Source organism: Neovison vison, chromosome 2 (assembly GCF_020171115.1).
Source record: "Neovison vison isolate M4711 chromosome 2, ASM_NN_V1, whole genome shotgun sequence".
Classification (NCBI taxonomy): Eukaryota; Metazoa; Chordata; class Mammalia; order Carnivora; family Mustelidae; genus Neogale; species Neogale vison.
Window position 1 is genome coordinate 205,939,686 of NC_058092.1, and position 21,883 is coordinate 205,961,568.

Here is a 21,883-nt window from a genome sequence, read left to right on the forward strand (position 1 = left end):
TTACTTAAAAATAAAAAATCTTCAAAAAAAAAAAAAGTGGTTATCAAATGTTGAGTGTAAAACTTAGAAGAGAAAAATACTCACTAGGTTAAGAGGAGTGACTCCTGGGAGAAATCTTTCCTAGAGAATCTAGCAAATAAAATTTATTTTGTAATTTTATCTTTTTTTTTTGTAATGTTATCTTTTTTTTTAAATAATACTAACAGTGATATCAATAGCTATTATTTATTAACAGGCTCCTCCTATTTGCCAGATACTCTGTGGGTCACTTTGCCTATGCTATTTTATTTAAACCTCTCAAAAGCTCTGCACGGTTAGATACTGTCCTTATTTTACAGATAAGAAAACAGATTCAGTAAATTTATTTAATGGAATCCCGTGGGCTTCTAGCAAGTAAGTGAAGGAGCCAGGATTTTAAACTGCTGAACTTCTTGTTACTGTCACTCAGTGAGTCAGCTGCCTGGCCATATATAGATAAGAAGTAGTTTCCAGGTACTGTAAGAACTAATAGGGATGTTGTGAATTTGAATTTTTTTGAGATACTGTTAGTAAATTATGTGTATGATTATAAATAAAAATTTTCAGTGATTTGATGCTATTAGAATTGAAGGAGAGACATGGCCAAGAAGCAAAATGATGGCTAGGGGCTTGCACCAACAAATGGTCTATTCTCTATTTTGTTTGTGTCCATATTTGCCCTGCTAGACATGGCTAGGAATAGCAAATGTTCAAAAGAGAAGATGCCACAACTACATTATCTCTTAGTATTTTTTTTTGTCTCTTTTAAGTGTTTGAGTTTACTTTATATATTTTTCCCTCTAGATAATACATTCACATGGACCAATTTCAAAAGATATTGAATATATCAGGGTGTTCAATGAAAAAGTCTTTTTACCATGTCCACCAGCTATAATGCCAAGTAAGTTTCTTACTTGGAGGCAACCATTATTAGAGGTTTCATTGTTTTATTCCAGGATGTTTCTCTTTTTCTCCCCCTGTTCTTTTTTCCCTCTTCTCTCTCCCAAACCCTGAAAAGCTATAAATATTAGGGTAGAATTAAAGGAATAAACAAGGGACAGGAAAATACCCAGCAATCAGCAACTGTATGAAATCATTTCCATTCCTAGGCCTGAAAATGCACGGGAAGGGATCTATTAACAGAACTTGACAAAAGCTTTAGCAGGAGAGAGGCTGTTTAACAGGGTCTGTGGTTTTAGAGAAAGAAATCCCAACTACCTATAGTGAGGGAACCCAGGTGGATGGAGGGGACACTTTTACCACCGTCTGATTATCTAGCCATCCCATTCATTGTTTGAACACATCAGAAGCTAGAGGGTAAGGTTGCCTGGAAGACACATGTTAGGCAAATTGTGCACAAAGCAGGATAGAGAAAGATAAGCAGTAAACCTGGAGAAGCAAGCAAAGTATTGAGCACAACTAGGTTATATGTCAAAATACTACAGACAAGTATACCATAGATCATGTTCTATATTTGCTTTTTTTCCCCTCAGCAATATATAGTAGATGCCATTTTATATTAGTGTAAAAAGAGCTTTTTTTCTTTATAGTTACATAATATTCCATTACACAGATATATGTATCATTCTTTTTTCTTTTTTTATTAAAGATTTTACTTACTCATTTGACAGATCACAAGTAGGCAGAGAGGCAGGCAGAGGGAGGAAGAAGTAGGCTCTCTGCTCAGCAGATGCGGGGCTCGATCCCAGGATTCCAGGATCATGACCTGAGCCGAAGGCAGAGGCTTTAACCCACTGAGCCACTCAGGTGCCCTTGTATCATTATTTCTGTAACCAGTCTTGTTAATGGACATAAAGGCTGTTTTTAATCTTTCGCTACTACAAACAGTACTGTCAAAAACAACTGTGTAAAATAATTTTATGCACATGCACAAATATATCTTTAAGATAAATCACTGGAGTAGAATTGCTGGGTCAAAGAGTGTGTGCATTTATAACATTAATAGATATCATCAGATTGGCTATTGTAGAGATTATACCTATTTAATCTTCCCAATAGTGTATTGGCGTGCCTGCTTTTCCATTGCCTTTGCCAGCATGCTGCATCAACATACAGAACTAATTCTGTCTACTGCCTTAACATTGATCAAAGCTCAGAAGAATGAATGTTCACTCAGGTATTTTTTTCTCTGTTATTATAAAATATTTGTTGAAAAAGAATATATCGTAACTACATATGAGGAATAAAGACTAGTAAACCATCACTTGCTGACCTACCCTTTTGGTTGGAAGTGAGTTCAACACTTTATCATTAAGTAATGACTATTTTATCCACAATAATACTTTTTTTGTCTTAAACTTGTATATAATATAGACACAATAATATAGAATGGACATAATATAGCTACACCATCTTTTTTAAAAATTTTTTAAGATTTTATTTATTTATTAGCACAAGCAGAGGGAGCAGGAGAGGGAGAAGCAGGCTTCCTGCTGAGCAGGGAGCCTAATGTGGGATTTGATCCCAGGACTCTGGGATCATGACCTGAGCCAAACGTTAAGTGGATGCTTATCTGGCTGAGCCACCCAGGCTCCTCTACCCCATCTTTTAATTTTTTTTATATTTTCATTTTTTACAAAAATTTTATTTATTTATTTGACATAGAGAGAGCACAAGCAGGGGGAGCAACAGAGGGAGAGGGAGAAGCAGGCTCCCTGCCGAGCAGGGAACCCAATGCAGGGCTCCATCCCAGGACACTGGGATCATGACCTGAGCCAAAAGCAGAGGCCCAACCATCTGAGCCACCCAGGTGCCCCTATGATTTTTTTTTTCCCAAAGATATTCCATAGTTCTATGTACTTCTTACTATAATATGAGGCATATAATGTGTAGTGTTTTCAAAGGAAACACATTACAACTGACATCTCAGAAATACAAAGGATCATAAGAGACTTATGTGAATAATAGTATCCAACAATCTGGATAACCTAGAAGTAAAAGATAAATTCCTAGAAACATACTACCTATCAAGACTAACTCATGAAGAAATAGAAAATGTGAACACACCAACAGCAAGGAAATATAAATCTCCCAACAAAGAAAAACCCAGAACCAAATTGTCTTGGTGGAGAATTCTACTAAATATTTAAGAAAGAATCAATGCCAGTGCTTCTTGAATTCTTCCCTGCCCCCCTCTGCAAAAAAAGAATTCTTCCCAAAAATTGAAAAGGAAGAAAATTCCCAAACTCATTTTATACGGCCAGCATTTTCCTGCTATCAAAGCCATATAAAGACACTGTAAGAAAAGAAAATCACAAGCCAGTATCTCAGTGAATAAAGATTCAATAATTCCCAATAAAGTACTAGCAAACCAAATCCAGCAGCACATTAAAAGGGTACTACGCCATGACCTGGTTGTATTTGTCCCTGGAATGGTGCAACATCTGCAAATCATTCACTGTGATATGACACATTAATAGAATGAAAGATAAAAATCATATGATTATCTCAGTAGATGCAGAACAAAGCATTTGACAGAATTCAACATCCTTTCATGATAAAAACTCCCACAAAATTTTGTGTGGAAGGAACATGCTCTAACATAATAAAGGCTGTATGTGACAAACCCACAGCTAACATCATACTTAACATTGAAAGGCTTTGAAAGCTATCCCATTAAGATCAAGAAGACAAGGGTGCCCATTCTCACCACTCCTATTCAGCATAATACTGGAATCCTTGGAATCCTAGCCAGAGCAATTAGGCAAGAAAAAAAATAAATAAAAGGCATCCAAATCAGAAAGAAAGAAGTAAAGTTGTCTGTTTGCAGATGATGTCATACATGGAAAATTCTGAAGACTACCCCCGAAAAATGTTAAAATAAATAAATTCAGTAGAATTGCAGGATACAAAATCAACATACAAAACTCAGTCCATTTCTGTACACTAACAAAAAATTATCTGAAAAAGAAAGAAAATCCCTTTTATAATATCAAAAGTAATTAAGTACTTATGACTAGAACTGAAAATTATAAGACCTTGATGTAAGAAGTTGAAGACACAAATAAATGATAAGATTTTATGTTCATGGATTGAAAGAATTAGTATTGTTTAAAATGCCCATACTATCAAAGTCATATATAGTGTTCAGTGTAATCCCTGTCAAAATCCCAATGGCATCTTTTACAGAGGCAGAAAAAATAATCTTGACATTTGTATAGAACCACACATGACCCCAAATACCAAAGCAGTCCTGAGAAAGGACAAAGTGGGAAGCATGACATTTCCTGATTTCAAACTTTATTATGAAGCTGTGGTAATCAAAACAATATGGTACTGGCATAAAAAGAGACACATAGGCTAATGGAACAGAATCGAGAGCTCAGAAATAAACCCATGCATATTATGTTCAACCAGTATTTGACAAAAGGAGCCAAGAATACTTGATAGGGAAAGAATGGTCCCTTCGATAAATGGTGTGGGGAAAACTGGATATTCACATGCAAACAAATGAAATTGGACCCTATCTTATACCACTTACAAAAATTAATTTGAAATGGATTAAAGGCTTCAGTACAAAACCTGAAATTATAAAACTAGAAGAAAATGGGGGTTTTCTAATTCAAAGTCTCTTACATTAAGTTTTTCTGGACTCATAACTACTTTCTCTTTCTCTGTACTTGTTTTGGATACAAAGTCTTGTGGATTTTATTCTAGTTTATTCTGACTTTAATCTGTTATAAAATTAGTTTTCCTAAATATGGTTTTCATTTTAGCATGTCTCTCAGGGACTTCCTTCATATTGGGACAAAGATCTAGTCAAGGTTTCTGTGAGTTAACCCTGATCCTAGTGGTATACCAGCTTTAAAAAGAAAAACATGTAAACCTGTTGAAGAGTCTTTTGCCTCAGTTAGAAGTTCTCTTAGAATGCCCCCTTTTCAGATCATAAAGACTTCAGTCTAGGTCAAGATTCACTTCTGTTAATCAGTAAATTCATATGTGCATTCATCAGTTAAAAAACTCTTTGTATCCTTATCCCCCTATAATCTTTACTTAAAATTTCTTTAACACATATCTGTTAAGTTTGTACCATATTACTGTACATATGCTAAATTTGCCTTAAAGTTTTTCAATTGTTGGGGTCCCTGGGTGGCACAGTTGGTTTAGTGGCTGACTCTTGATTTCAGCTCAGGTCGTGGTCTCGAGGTAATGGGATTGAGGCCCACAAGGGGCTCAGCGTGAAATCTTCTTAAGATTCTCTCTCCCTGGGATGCCTGGGTGGCTCAGTGGGTTAAAGCCTCCTTTTGGCTCAGGTCATGATTCCAGGGTCATGGGATCAAAGCCCCGCATCGGGCTCTCTGCTCTGCAGGGAGCCTGCTTCCCTTCCTCTCTCTCTGCTTCTCTGCCTACTTGTGATCTCTGTCAGATAAATAAAATCTTAAAAAAAAAAAAAAAAGATTCTCTCTCCCTGCAGGGCACCTGGGTGGCTCAGTGGGTTAAGCCTCTGCCTTTGGCTCAGGTCATGGTGTCAGGGTCCTGAGATGGAGCCCTGAATCAGGCTGTCTGCTCAGCAGTGAGCCTGCTTCCCTTCCTCGCTCTCTGTCTGCCTCTCTGCCTACTTGTGATTTCTGTCAAATAAATAAATAAAAATTTAAAAAAAAAAAAAGATTCTCCCTGAGGTACCTTTCTGCCTTTGGCTCGGGTCATGGTCTCGGGGTCCTGGGATCGAGCCCCGCATCAGGCTCTCTGCTCAGCAGGGAGCCTACTTAGTCCTCTCTCTCAACCTGCCTCTCTGCCTACTTGTGATCTCTCTCTGTCAAGTAAATAAATAAAATCTTTAAAAAAAAAAAAAAAAAAGATTCTCTCTCCCTCTCCCTTTGCCTCTCCTCCTGGTACTCACTGTCTCTTAAATCTTGGGGAGGGGGGGAAGAGCCTTCTAGTTACCTCTTAAAAAAAAAAAAAGAAGTGTCTCAGTTGTTTAATGTGTATTTATTGGTTGTCCTTAACTAGATTGGAAGCTCCTTGGAGGCAGAGGCTGGTGTGTTAAATTTTATTTACATTTATTTTAATTTAAAGTAAAATGCTATGTGTACAGTAGGTGCTTAATAGGTACTTAGTAGTTGACCTTATAGTCCACAGATATTCTTTGGGCTCTTCTATTCTATGAGGTAAATTAAGCTTTGCTTTGGCACAAACTATGTGATAAAGAATTACTGTGATGATCTTTAGTTACTGTTCATGGTAATATGCTATATATACACATGGAGGAATGGTACTCATCTGCTTTGACTCTGGATCTTTTATTCCTCAGGGTTGTTTTGTTTTGTTTTGTTTTGTTTTGAGGGCTTTGGGTTAGTTATCTAAAAAATTGCCCAACCAAAGATTCTTTCTTCTCTGTTTATAATTTAATGTCTAACTTCTTGTTATTAAGCAAAGCAGTTTATAGCCTGAGTTTGCAGGATATTTATTCTTACATAAAATTGGTAAAACCCCAACCTACATGCAGAGCAATCAAGGATGACATTTACATAAGCTTGTCTGAGGCTCGGCCTCAGAAACCTGGCCTCTGAAATCTAGTGTTTAAAGTAGTGATGAATGCTAGAGAAAGAGTTAAAACTCTTTACTGTCCCATTAGGAATTCCACATACTTTTAACTTATGAGATGGTTGTTGTGATATTATTTCATGTCTTCAATAAATTCCACATTTGTTGACTTGGAACGATATACTTTTTTTTAAGATTTTATTTTTAAGTAATCTCTGCTCCTAATATGGGGCTCAAACTCATAACCCTAAGATCAGGAGTTACACAAGCCAGCCAGGTGCCCATGTTAAAGATCCTTTTTTAACAAATGGGTTGAGTCAAATACTTGCCACAGAGTGCTACAGCTAGGTCCTATGCCAATATATTCTAATGTCCTGTAGAACAGGCCAAAGTACCCCAAGGTACTGCCAAGTACCATGTGCTAAGATAGCTGTGGCCTACAGAATCCCTGAGAGTGATGCCAATCATCATCAAAAGCATTTTTTTAAGCACCTATCTATACATGGTTCTATCCTAGGCACTGTACAAAACGAGTTAAACAGACTTGGCCCCTGCCCCCTGGGAATTTTCAATCTAAGATGATGCTGACATGGACAGACATAAGGATATTGAGACAACTGAACAAACATTGAACAAGAACATAAAGTACTAACATTATGCACAAGCAAAGGGGTAAGTGCATTTTGTGGGATAGTATTAAAGGAAGCCTCATGGGACATGAACAGGGTGGGGTAGAGCAATCTCTATCAGGTTAGATTAGTTTTCATTGGGAAATCGGGTTTTCATACAGACTTTAAGTAGGGGCCAGACATTCCAGAGATAAAACACAATGAAAAGAAGACTTGGAGCAAAGAGAGAAGTTTAGAACTATATTGTTGGACTCCTCATGTTGTCCAAAACTTTAATTCTGGATGGTTCTGAATCTGAAAGTGGGGTTGATGTTTTGGCTTATTAGCAGGTTGGCATTAAAGTTGGGTCTAAATCAAAACTAGTTCAATGCAGAGCAAAAAGCAAACCAAGAAAACCTGGAAACTTGCATATCTTTTACAAACAGTCTGTTTTGCTTATTAAAACTTATAAACCATTGGTTACTTAACTGGAGCAGTTGTTGTCTCAGGAACATACACAAGGTTGTCTTGTGAAGCACACCTATTTTTGCTCATTAAATTGTGTTCTGTGTTAGAAACGTTAGCACTCTGGCAACATACAGAAATGATTTCTCAAGAATTGGTGAGAGGTGTTTTGTTTTGTTTTGTTTTGTTTTGTTTTTAAGGTATCTTTCTATCCCAGAGAAAGGTCGTAGGAATTCTGGTTGTTACAGTAAGCAGTACACATAGATGTTGAGCCCTAAATATCACCTGCCCTTAAGTCATTAATTTCTTATCTTCCAAGATGTGCCTTTAATACCATGCATACATAAATTTGAATTTAAATCACAGCTGCAACAAATCTACTTTCACAGTGTATGCCAGATAAAACTGATTACTTTTTCAGTAGACACAGGTTTAGGAGTTTCCCCAATAGTTCTCAGCTCGCTGTTTGATGTCATTCACATCTGAAATGTGAAAATTTGAATTTACCCAGAGTATTGGAGTGTATTTTCTTTACAAAGGTTCTTTATTGTACAAAAGAATTCACAATAGATTTTTTTTAATTGCAAGATTCCCTAGTGCCCTTTAAATTATTGGGTTTTCAAAACTTATATATTTATACAGAGCTTCTTCAATTGCTGTCCATTGTGTAAATACAGTACATTGAAAACGTAAGTGGTGAACCCCACTGAGACATTAAAAATTCAATAATGCCTTTTTAAAATATTGAAGCCTTTTTATGCCCTTAGGTATTTGACTTGTGTGGTGTGCACTTATTCATATTTCTGCCTCCTCATTAGAACTGGGGTTTTATACGGCTAGTCTTGTCTTTCCTCATTTTCCATAACTCTTTGTGCTGTAATATAACAGTAAGAAGAATCTAGTAACTTGCTACTTTTCTTTTGACCCCAAGTCACGGGATAGTGGTACATGGTAAGCTTCCTAATACAAAGAGTATGATTTAGGGATTGCCATCCATAGAAATCCAGTGATTTTTTTTTTTTTAAAGATTTTTATTTATTTATTTGACAGACAGAGATCACAAGTAGGCAGAGAGGCAGGCAGAGAGAGAGAGGAGGAAGCAGGCTCCCTGCTGAGCAGAGAGCCCGATGCGGGCCTCGATCCCAGGACCCTGAGATCATGACCTGAGCTGAAGGCAGAGGCTTCAACCCACTGAGCCACCCAGGCGCCCAAAATCCAGTGATTGTTTTAACTCATTACATAGCTTGCCTAGGTAATCTTTAGCTCTAAGAAATACCTCCCCAGGGTGACAGTTTATTCTCATGGTATGCTTACTACTAAACATTTATCTTTTCTTTTAAATATTAAACTATTCTTGGACTAGACTATCTGAAAGAGCCTGGAGAGGTTTAGGCAAAATAAAGACAGAAGTATAGACAAAATTATTTCAGAATAACTGGAAATAGGAACTATAAAATACAGCCAGTGTCTTCATTTAACCTAGTGCATCTTTTGTGTATGATTCAAGGAATAGGTAGAAAATTTCCCAAAGTATACAGATTTTTTTGTTTTTGCATGCACAAAAAGAATTCACACCCACTGATTCAGGAAGGAAACTGAAAATTGAGCTCATTATTTTAGAACCATCTGAGATGTTTAAAGGAAAAACAATTCAGATGTCTCTAGATAGCCCATGTTCATGATATATAAAAGTGGTAGTGATGGTTCTTTTAGGAGTTGTATTGCTTCACTCCATCAGTAGATAGTTCCAAGTACCCTGTTGAAAGGAGAGAGGGAAGAAGGTACATTGGAAGCATGTAAAATACGTTCTTTCCTTCCCAGTTTTTATTCTGAATGGGTTAGGAAATAGTCTTGTAGTTAACTTGGGCTTGGTATAGAATAGTGAAAAAGAAACACCTATAGATTTTCAAATCATAGTTTTAAATAAGTACCTCAGTAGAGAATTCAGCAAATATTTGAGAGTCACAGGAACTTGGGATTCATCAATAAGCAAAACAAAACCGTTATTTTTCCCGTTGAAGCTTGTGTTCTAGTTCAGAAGTCAGCAGACTTTTTTGGTAAAAACGAGAAAGTAAGTATTTTAGGTTTTGCATGTGGCCATGTTCCATATAAAACTTTATTTACAAAAGCGAGCAGCGGCTGGATATGGTCAATGGCCCATAGTTTCCTAACCCATATTCTTGGAGGTAGAAACAGAATGAGTAAATTAGAGTATGTTAGGTGATAAGTACTTTGGGAAAAAGAAAAATAGTGCAGAATAATTTAAATGGGGAGTATCATGAGGCAGGAGTTGGCAGGGTGAGTCTCACTGAGTTCAAGAGGAGGAGGAACCAAGAAAGACTGAAAAGTTACTGATTGGTGATGGAAAAAAAAAAAAACAATGGTGATGTCCTAGAAATATAATGAAGAACCATATATTGGGAAGAAGAAAGGAACATCTGTGTGAGATGTTGCTGCTAGGCCAGATAGTTGCTGCTGAGATTACACCATTGAATTTAACTAATCTTGGGTTATTAGTGACCAGTCTGAGTAGCTTTCATGGAGAGAATTGAAGGAGAGAGTGAAAACAGGTAAGTCTTTTGAGGAATTTTGTTGTAAATAAAGCAGAGATGGAGCAGTGAGGGAAGAAGGACCAAGAGAAGAATTTGGTGGTTGTTGTTGTTTTAAGATTTTATTTATTTATTTATTTGACAGACAGAGATCACAGGTAGGCAGAGATGCAGGCAGAGAGAGAGAGGAGGAAGCAGGTTCCCTGCTGAGCAGAGATCCCAGGACCCTGGGATCATGACCCGAGCTGAAGGCAGAGGCTTTAACCCACTGAGCCACCCAGGTGCCCCAGAATTTGTTGTTTTGTTTTTTTTTTTAAGATAGAAGAAGTAATGACCTGTCTGATGGAAATAATCCAGTAAAGAGTAGAGAGGAAATGATGTGGGAGACAGTTGCTGGAGCTGGAGCTTTGGGTTGGCAAGGGAATGGGATTTGGTGTGTCAGTAGAGGGATTAACTTCAGGTAGGTGTGATGTTGGTAGGTGGGTATGTGTGCCATGGAGAGTCTGGATTTGTCTTGTAGCTTCAATTTTCTGATTAAAGAATTATCAGTAGAGAATATGAAAGTTGAAGTATGGAGGTTTTATATATACCTATGGTTTATGACTTTTAGTAAAAGCATTTGAGAGATCTTCGGTGACTCATTAAAATGACTTTTATTGTACCCTCTGAGGGAGTTTTAAGCTTAACCTAGCAAATATGTATATTTTAAGGATTAAACCCTACATCATGGGATTGAATAATGATGCATGTAATTCTTGTGGCACAGCAACTGGTATCCTGTAGACACTCAAGAGGTACTAACTATTATTAGAGGACATAGTAAATATGCTAAATTGAAATCATAGATCCTTTGACGTCCCTCCTGATGTTCTTTCTACTTCACAGTGTGGTCTTTCTTTATACAGTGACTAGTGATATTACTGGCCCCAGTGATCAGGGGCTACATAGATGGATGCTTGTTCTTATGCATCTTAATTATTTTATCATGCTATATTAATTTCTTTGTACAGTAAAAGTAGTTTTTGTATAAAGCATCCTGAAGGTAGGTAATAATTTTTACACATTTCCAAGAAAATGTCTCAAGTAGTAGTTTCAAATATGTAGAGGGTATTCAACAAATGTGATTAGTAAATCAGTGTTTCATATTTCTGTGACTAAACTTAGGTACTCAGTTCTTTAGAACTTTCTCTAATTCAGACCTGAGACCATTCCACTATTCTGAAAAATTCTGGAGCTAAATTATATTGGACTTCAGCGGTTAGAAAACCTCCAAATATAGCTATTCTATTTCTTTTTTTTTTTTAAGATTTTATTTATTTATTTGACAGAGAGAGATCACAAGTAGGCAGAGAGCGAGAGAAGCAGGCTCCCTGCTGAGCAAAGAGCCCGATGCAGGGCTCGATCCCAGGACTGAGATCATGACCTGAGCCGAAGGCAGCAGCTTAATCCACTGAGCCACCCAGGTGCCCCAAATATAGCTATTCTAAATACCCTCCAAAGAAAAGTAGTAGCCAGATTTAACAGTAAGCATATAATAATAGAAGTACAATTGGCACACACAGCTGTTGGAATGCCATTAAAAACCGGCATTGTGATCATTAAAAGAAGTTTGTTAGATGGTTATTTTATGTAAGCGATGAACCACTAAATTCTACTCCTAAAATAATAGTATGCTATATGTTAGCTAACTGTAATTAATATACAAATGTGGGGGGGGGAAGACATTAGAAAATAATACTCAACTATTCCATATTGAAAATCAAAGTAAGATAAATTGACTTTGTATAACTACAAGAAAATAGCCTTGGTTACCTTGACATACTGCACCAAGAAAGTAATGAGTGAAGTCAAGAAGTGATATTTTTACTAAGTACTAGAGAATCTAACCGTAGGCAAGAACTGTTTGGGAAGAGCAAGGTGAAATGGCCATTTCGTTCTTCAGCAGCCAGTGTGAAGAGAAGAAGTAAGAATCTATTTTCTTCATAAAAAGGAGCTGTGTTCGAACCTTTAATCTTAGGTTTGCTGATAAAGATAAAAAATTTGAAGCTGTTTCCAAGAATTTAGGAAGTAAAACTTGGCTATTTTTGCAGACAACTGAGAAATTCTAAATTTAGTCAAATAGGTTCCCATCCCATCTATAATAGTTACCTCTAAAGCATCAGAACATTCAACTTCATAAAAATATTTAGATCAATGGAAAATATTGAGTAAGTCATTTTCTATAAATCTGTCTTGTGTTGAAACATTACTTTCTTTTTTTATTATAGGTCCAGTTGTTTACGTCTTGGATCTTGCGGATAGACTGATCTCAAAAGCTTGTCCATTTGCTGCAGCAGGAATAATGGTTGGCTCTATCTATTGGACAGCTGTGACTTATGGAGCAGTGACAGTGATGCAGGTTCACTATTTTACTGTGTTCAGTGATAATATTTTTTATGTGAAGATCTATTAAATAGATTTTTATTAGAGTTTTAAAAATTATTACTATTATTTTGAACAAGTAATAACCTTCTCATGGCTTAAAAATAAGAAACAAATAAGAAACTTATCCCTTGAAAAGTCATCTTACTCCTGCCCATTTGCCCAGATTCCTCCTCACTTCTCCAGCTAGCCACTATTATTAGTACATAGTATTCTTCTAGACTTTTTTTGTGCATGTGCAAGAAAAAATAAATTTGTTCTCCCACACATATACCTTTTTCCCCTTAAAGGAAGCAAATTAGAACTGTACCTCCCTTTTTTTTTCCACAGTAAACTTTGGATATCTTTTCATATAAGTATGCAGAAATCTTCATAGCATTCTATGTGTGGAATTAAAACAATTAACTAACCAGTCTGTTGTTGATTAGAGGATTAGTTGCTTCCTGTTTTTTGCTACAATCAGTAACTTGGTGAAGATTATTAGACTTAAATTTCAAGATTTAGTCCCAGACCCTTGACTTCTCTCTTTATATTTCTTTTATAAAGATTCCCAGCTATCATCTCTGTGCTTTTTGTGCTCATCTGTGTCTTGGCCCTAATTTCTCCTCAAATCCAGTCCTACAGTCACAGTCTGACCCCTCTCCTTAAATAACCTCTTACGATTTCACACTCAATATTATTGAAATCAGATTAGTTCTTTCCTCAATTTGAAACATCAGTTTATTCCCCATCATAATCTTTCTATACCTTTGATATTTACTGTTCTTTCCCATCTAATCAGTCTGTATCGTACATTCTTAGGATTACCTTTAGCTCTTTCTACTTCGTAGACCTTTATCATGCCACTGACTGCAAGTCCAAGCAATTTTCATTTTTATATTGTTTATATATCTGTAGCTTCTTTTCCACAGTCTTAACCACCTGACTTCTTGTCACTCCCCCATCATACCTGTGGGCTAAAGGAGCCTCTTGATTGGTTTCTCTTAATTTCATTCTCTTCTATCAGTCCATCCTTCTAAATCAGTCTTCCTAAAATAATACCTCCAACATCTACTCCAACCTTACCATCTCCTCCGCCTTAAGTAGTGCTTTATCAGTGCAGCACTAACATTGGGTAGGTGTTTCATAAATAACTCAGTTCACACACTATATAATATTCTAGAAGTTGCACTTAACCTGTCTATGCTGGGTCCATAGTGAATGGCATTTCTAGTTGCTTCATTAATATTCATGGTGGGACAGATACTGCAACGCTTCTTCATAAAGTGCTGATGACACCCCCCAAAGTCTGGATATAGTCACTAGAATGAGTTGCAAAATGAATTGCATCATTTGTCATGAGTGTAATAGGTAAAGATTAAGAGCCACTGACTTGAAAAAGATTCCATTTCCTTAACCTGATTTGTTATACAGGGTGCTTCAGTCTCACTTCATTCTACTTTGAGGCCTGTTGACCTCCAACCCAACCTTATGCTGAGTTCTTTACCTCTGTCCTTTGCATTTTGTCACCCTTCCTGCTTCATACCTGTCCTTCCATTCCTCTGTCTACTTATCTAAATCTAATCTCTTCTTCCAGGCTTAGTTCAGATGTTTTCCCCCCATCAAACCTACCAGACAACTCCTGACCACTGTCATTTCCTTTTCCTCTACATTCATAACATTTTCAGTCCTCATATGGCAGCTAATCTTGTGCTGACCAAGTGATATTTATTAGGCTACCTATTATTTAACTTTTCCTGTATTCAGGCCTTGCTTTTCCTATGAGAAGGTAGTTTCCTTGAAAGTAGACTGTCTTATACTTATATTCCTAATATAGCATATAATAGAGAATAACATTTAAAGGCTTGTATAAAATACTGGGTTTTTTTTTTTAATATGACTCATTCAATCAGGTAGTAGCAGGTTTGTTTGACTTACTATTTCCCCTGCAATAATTTGTTAAAATTACAGTAATGAGTAGATCATTAGTTCAGGGAGGTTTAGAATGGTTCACTAGGACTGACAAAGACACAAAAACTTAGAGTAGATATATACATTATTTAATGCACAAACACATTATACAGACATATATTTTTTGCAGATGAAGAAACAAAGGCCCTCTGAGATTGTGTGATTTCCTTAATACCTAATTGACCATAAGAAGTAGGGTGGCTCTTTTTGAGGAAAGATTTTAGGCTTACTCAATCTTAAAAGAAATTTGATAATTAATGGGACACACTGATAAGAGCCAATTAAGGATTATAGTTTGTATCCTCTAAAAAGGGCTTCAAACTGGATTTTGTCACTTTGAATCCATTTTGGTATGATTCATTCAAAAAGTTAACACCAAGCTGAGGTCTATGTAAAACACAAGACAAATTGAAAGCCCTAATCCCCAGCCCCAAGAAATACAGTCTAAGACAAGCTGTTCAAAAGTGAATTGGAGAACAGTTACAACATTGTATAAACAAATATGAAGAGTACAGACAGAAGACTACACAAACAGTATTTTAATTCAGTAAAATGGAAGATCATTTGAAATTACAAAAAAAAAGTCTTGAGCTGACTTTTGAAGACAGTAATTTGGAATTGTAGAGGGGAAGAAATGATACAAGCAAGGAGACAAAAATGAACATGTTGGTTAATGGTGACAGTAAAGAAGAAGACCTAAAATTATGATGATACATATATATTGCCATTTAGAAATAATTACCATTTAGAAATGATCTTCACATGTACTATCTCACTTGAAAAGATTTTTTAAGCCTGGAGTGAAAGAGATTATCTGTGATAGTAGGTAGGTATTGTATGATTTAAGAGTATTGGGAAGACTTTTACTTATCTGAATATATGTAATAGAAAATGTGCCCCACTCTACCATCAGCAGTATTTAGGAGTTTCTTTCTTAACCCTTGAGTGTTCTTTTTCCTTTTGTTCTCTGACTACTCTGAAGTACAAGTAAATCAGATTAAGGAATAAGACCACTATTATTCTTTTTAAGATTTTATTTATTTATGTTAGAGGGAAAGAGGAAATCTCATGCAGACTCTCCCATTGAACACAGAGCCAAACTTGGGACTCACTCCTTGACCCTGAGATCATGACCTAAGCCAAAGTCAGGAGTCAGATGGTCAATCCATTGAACTGCCCAGATGCCCCTAGACCACTATTCTTTTCCCACTTCTCCAGGAACCAGTTTTAGGTTCAATCTCTGTTAGTTGTGAAGAATTTGAATGAGACCTTCTGCTTACATTTTTATTGAGAAGACAATAGATAACTTTTTTCCCAGCACTGGGCCAAACACCTTTCTAACATTGTAACAGTCTTGTGATCTGGATACTATCAATTATTCCTAGTGTACAGGTTTGGCGAGTTTACATGTCACTACCACACAGCAAGAAAGAAGCATTAGGACCCCCATCCCTCTCCCTAATCTGGGGCTCCTTGGGTGAAACCTGGTTCCAAAGGCAGTGGGATCGTTTTACCCTGGAACAATAAGACCTTAATGTCCAGTCTAGTTCTACTTTTGTCTCTAGTGTAAAAGATAACCCCCATAAGCATTGCCCTTTCTTAACTTATACTACCATAAGTTATCCTTGATACTGACTAAGAAAACCTATTAGTTCACCACTTTTTTAAAAAGCAGGCTTTTAAAAGGAAGTGCTTTATAAGATCAGGCCTTAGTTAAAACTCTTAGCCATTTAGTCTTGGATATGAAGATCTAGCTTTCAGGGTTTTTTTTTTGTTTTTTTTTAAAAGATTATTTATTTATTTGTCATAGAGAGAGAAGCGAGAGCAAGCACAGGCAGACAGAGAGGCAGGCAGAGGCAGAGGGAGAAGCAGGCTCCCCGCCAAGCAAGGAGCCTGATGCGGGACTCGATCCCAGGACGCCGGGACCACGACCCGAGCCGAAGGCAGCCGCCCAACCAACTGAGCCACCCAGGTGTCCCTCTAGCTTTCAGCTTTTAAGCAGAAAAACAAACCTTTATCTAAACCCACAATTCCTAGGCCTTTATTGTATACACAGTTAACAAATTCTTAGAGAAGATGTTCTCTGATTCCTGAATCTCACCCCAGAATTGAAGTCTTAAAAATAATCGTTTTAAATCTTGGGGCATAAAACCAGAATGTACATGATCATGCACAGTTTGCTGGATTTGTATTGACCAAAGTTAAATCACCCCCATTGCTTAATTCAGCTTTCATTTTCTGCCCTTGAGTCTGACTATAGTAGCAGGTGGTAAACTACAGTTGTACTGTTCTGTTTCCTTTGCAGCATTTATACTTGCATGCTTGTTTGGTTTGATTTTATTTTCTCTCACCTCCAAAAGACATCTATTTAGCTTACCGTTTTATCCACAACACCTTGGCTTGTGTCTGGCACATAATCAGTATTCAGTTGAATGCATGCATAGTGAGCCCAGCGCATCTCTCTCCACTTCAGATATAATAAGTCGGACAGTGGGTCTCTTGCTACTATCTGTCCTATTTATTTCCTTTTTTGTTTCCTTATTCTTAGACACCAGCTTGTAAGGTTTTTACTGCTACCCATGAGGAATAAACTTTCTCTTACTATAGTTTGTTTCTGAATATTCACTCTGCTTTATATTTCTAAACCCCAAATTCTAAAAAAAATAATGTAAACCAACAGGAATTTTTGAAATTTCTGAATTTATTTGCTAATACTTTGAGAATATTTAAATCACATTTAGTTGTAACTTTATAAGTGATCATTATATTGAAAATAATAAAATGATATTAAAAACAATGTCCTGAAAAGGCATAGGTGGAGACATAATCTCTGGGCCAGTCCACTTTTGCCACTAGTATGGGATTAGGGTTTATGAAATACAGTGGACCATTGAACAACATGGGGATTAGTTAAATCACCCCCATTGCTTAATTAAGCTTTTATTTTACATTGATAACCCTCCTCATGCAGTAGAGAATCCATGGATAAGTTCTGATTCCCCAAAAGCTTTACTACCGATCGCCTGCTATGACCAGAAGCCTTACTGATAACATAGTCAACTAACACACATTTTTGTAAATGTACTATATGCTATGTTACAGTAAAGCAAGGTAGAGAAAAGCAAATGTTATTAAGGAAATCATAAAGAAGAGAAAATAACAGTACTGTACAGTAACTATCAGTACATATATAAGGACCAGTACAGTTCAAAACCATGCTGTTCAAAGGTCACCTGTTCGTGAACCAGACTATTTCACTTTAGGGCAACTCAGAACTATTATCCTTCACATACAAGGCACTAGGTTTCTCTGTGGAAACACAAGAATATTAGGTACCTATACCGTAGTTTTTCATCACTTAGAAGGGGTTAGCCTCCTGCCTTGAATATTACACTGTATTTAGGTAAATTACTGAAGTATAAGCCTGGACTATATCCCTAGTCAGATTTTAAAAGCATCCATTTTGCTTCTTCCCACATACTTATAAAATTTTTTTACCTGGATTGAGTGTGTTGTTTAGAATTTTGGTTTGCTTTGACCATTCTCAGCTTTACCTTATTTTACTTAGAGTAGTCCACCTAAAAAAAAGATCTGCTATGATAGTTTGACATAAAGAGCATCTCATTTTTATTTATTCATTTATTTATTTATTTCCCAAAAACCCCATATACTTTTTCATGAGCTTGTTTTCCTCAGTGTCTCTGGCAGCTTTTAGTTTTCCCTACCTTATTTCTTCCCTTTCCTCCATGCCTGTCCTTCCTTCTTGTCACCTCCTTCCTATCAAAGATAGAAATGAGATTCTTCCCAGTCCTTTCTTCCTGGTTTACACCTCAAGTATGATCAGAAAAACTATATGGAGTCTTTCTAGTAGTTCCTCCCAGCTAGCTGTCCTCACTGTGTGATACCTCGGTGGGTATAAGCCCAAGATTCAGAAATCATCTCCTTCACCTGTCATAACTGCCAGAAATAATCATTCAGAGAAATAGGTTTAATTTGGAAGCAGTTGAGACTCTGGCTACAGGGAAGATCACTTGAGACCTTTGAAAGAGAATTTTCAGGGAAAATCTCCAGTTAAAAATACCAAGTGGGACTCCTGGGTGGCTCAGTCGGTGAAGCGTCTGTGTTTGGCTCAGATGATCTTGAGGTCCTAGGATCAAGTGCACATCTCGAGCCTGCTTCTCCCTTTACCCCTCCCGCTGCTTGTGTTCTTCTACTCTCTGTCTCTCTCTCTCAAAAATTAAGACTTCAAAAAAAAAAAAAAAAAAAGGTAAGAAGCTCATCAGTAAAATGGAGATGTTGAGAGAAGTATAAGGCCAAGATTGATCCAGTAATAAGGATTTTCCTGCAGGGCAAGTATGGAGATTCGCAAATAAGAATTATTCATGTCCTTCTTGCCCTCTGGAATCTAATCCAATTGAGAAATAGCCCCAAGACCCAGATAAGAAAGCAAGGATTGTTTTAGCTTCATTACCCATAGATAGGACACCCTAGGGTTCCTGGACTGGAAAAATGACTGGAACTTGTAGCAAAAGCTACTTCAGTAGACCTTGGAATTGCCTTTTAGCCGAGTTAGGTCTGTAGAACAAGCATTTGGCCAGCCGGAAAAATCACTTTATCCCAGACACCACTGATACAGAGAAGAGCCAAAGAGAAGTGAGCTTTCAGGCCATCTCCCTGAAGGCTGGTCCTGCCCCTTGGCAGGCTGTGCATTACCCTAGTAGGAAGAGCAGGAAAAGAGATGCTCTGCTGGAGGATAAATAGGACTTAAAATTGTAGTCCATTCTAATCAAATCAGGTAAGAGGAATTAAAAAACCAGAAGTCTGCTCCCCTCTACTGAATTGTAATCACTGTGGGTCAACCATTTTTAAAAGCTTTTATTCCAATATAATAGGAAATGGCTTAGGAGCTTTTCTTCCCTTGAATGAGAGACATGTATAAATAAATGAAGACTGGTGGCTTTCCAGCTTATTTAAAAAAATTTTTTTTCTAAAATTTTTTAAAAGATTTTATTTATTTGGCAGAGAGAGAAACCGCCAGAGAGGGAACACAAGCACAGGGAGTGGGAGAGGGAGAAGCAGACTTCCCGCAGAGCAGGGAGCCTGACGTGGGGCTCCATCCCAGGACCCTGGGATCATGACCTGAGCCGAAGGCAGACGCTTAATGACTGAGCCATCCAGGCACCCCTTTTCTGTATTCTTTTGAAATTGAGTATTTCCTCTAAAATGAATTCATACAACCCTTGATGAGACAAGGAAGTGATTCTAGCAAATGCTGTCTGTTTCACAGGTTGTAGGCCATAAAGAAGGTTTGGATGTTATGGAGAGAGCTGATCCTTTGTTCCTTTTAATTGGACTTCCTACTATTCCTGTCATGCTGATATTAGGCAAGATGATACGCTGGGAAGACTACGTGCTTAGACTATGGCGCAAATACTCAAATAAACTACAAATTTTGAACAGTATATTTCCAGGTAAGGCCCTGAATTGTGGCTATAATGAGCGCACCAAATTAGTATTTGTGAAAGAATCTTAGTATGCATAGATATTTTAATCTAATTCATTAGCACTAATATCCTGCATTTTCTTTTTCTCTAGGCATTGGTTGTCCTGTTCCTCGAATTCCAGCTGAGGCTAATCCTTTAGCAGATCATGTCTCTGCCACCCGAATTTTGTGTGGAGCCCTTGTCTTTCCTACTATTGCGACAATAGTTGGTAAACTGATGTTCAGTAGTGTTAACTCTAATTTACAAAGGACAATCTTGGTAAGATGGGTTTTTTTTTCAAGTGACTATACAAAAAAGAATGAACTGTGTATTTGTTCAAAAAAAAAACCCAGTGGGACTATATAAATAGTCCTTTTGTGGCTCCTGTGCTTTAAGGTTCTGTTTGATCCCCACTTATTGTCCAAAAGCAAGAAGAGAGGAGGATCCATTACGTCTAGCCTTCCAGAACAGTGCTGTGGGTGATTTCTCTCCTAGAACAGGCGTGAATTATCACGCCCATCCCTCTTGACAACAAAGATTATGGTGAAGAGCTTCTGCTCTAGGGTCAGACTGCCAGATACGGCTTTGCTGAAAAACCTAAATCAAATTTCTTGACTTCTCTGTGCCTATAAAATACAGATCGAATTCACAGGTATATCAGGATTACTGGGAGGATTAAATGAGGTAATTCATTTGAAGTGCTAGCACATAGTCAACCCTTGTGTTGATGTCATTATTCTCCACCTATCACCTGCACATGTGCCTAGGCCTTTTCCCTGTTCTATCAGAATGGACGTAAAGCTAAGTGGAGAGATTACCCAATAGGAGAACAGGGAAGGTGTCTCTGTTAGATGTAGTGTCTCCGCCTGTCTTACTCCCAGTAGAAAAAAGAACTGTTTCTTTGCATTCATCTGAATGAGAAGAGAGCAATGGCTCTCTTTTGTGATCTAAGTAAAATTATTTTTATTATTATGTTTCTCTAAATCTGTATGTTAAAAAGCTAATTTTCCTTTTTATTTTAGGGTGGAATTGCTTTTGTTGCCATAAAAGGAGCATTCAAGGTTTACTTCAAACAACAGCAATATTTACGTCAGGCACATCGCAAAATTCTAAATTATCCAGAGCAAGAAGAAGCATAAAACTGTGACTTCTAGTTGTTCTGCAGTCCTCTCATCCTTATGAGTCTGTTGTGTTGTTCTGATTCCATCATTAATGCACAGTAGTGGAGACTTATGATAAGCTGCTGCTCATATTTTTAAGAAATATAATAAAGCACTTAGGGCAGGGGAAATCCTCTCAGTAATCACGGAACCTGAAGTTGTGATTTGTTTTCATTGTTTTGTATGTAATTCTTTTATGGCAGTCATCTGAACCATTATCTTAGCATGGTAAACCTGGATTTTGTTCATATTTTCTCCAAATAGAAATGTAAAGATCAAACTGTGCAAATATTTAAAAATGCACATGCTGTTTAATTCAAATGCCTCTTTTGTACATGTTCATGTTCAGTGTTTTCTTAGAATCAGCAACTCAATGAAGGTACTATGAGGATTTTTTTTCACTGACATAATTTGATTACATGCTAAATAGGAGTATATGTTAATATGAGGAAATGTAAATTAGTTATAAAAAATAACAAACCAAAAATGTATGTAAACATTCAAATGATTATCTGAACAAATGAGATTTCGTTGTGTTTTTCTTAACCCATGTGACATCCTCTAATGTGTAGGGTAAAAATTCACAGGGCTTCCAAATCACTTTTTCACTATTAAATTTTATTTATATAATATTGACATCTCATAGTTCATAATGTAATTTTGACTCGTGCAGTCATAATTACTCTGTGTGTGTGTGTGTGTGTGTGTGAGAGAGAGAGAGAGAG

At 36.9% G+C, this 21,883-nt stretch overlaps 1 protein-coding gene across 1 annotated transcript in view; it reads left to right on the forward strand.

Annotated features, from left to right (window-relative positions):
• Nucleotides 1–21,794, forward strand: part of MARCHF5 (membrane associated ring-CH-type finger 5) — a 50,423-nt gene extending 28,629 nt beyond the window's left edge. The window contains exons 3-6 of the mRNA XM_044240107.1: nt 12,412–12,542; nt 19,803–19,986; nt 20,111–20,277; nt 21,021–21,794. Coding sequence (XP_044096042.1) covers nt 12,412–12,542; nt 19,803–19,986; nt 20,111–20,277; nt 21,021–21,137 — 599 coding nt within the window. The 3' untranslated portion in view covers nt 21,138–21,794. The remainder of the gene's footprint in view (nt 1–12,411; nt 12,543–19,802; nt 19,987–20,110; nt 20,278–21,020) is intronic.
• Nucleotides 21,795–21,883: the final 89 nt, after the last annotated feature.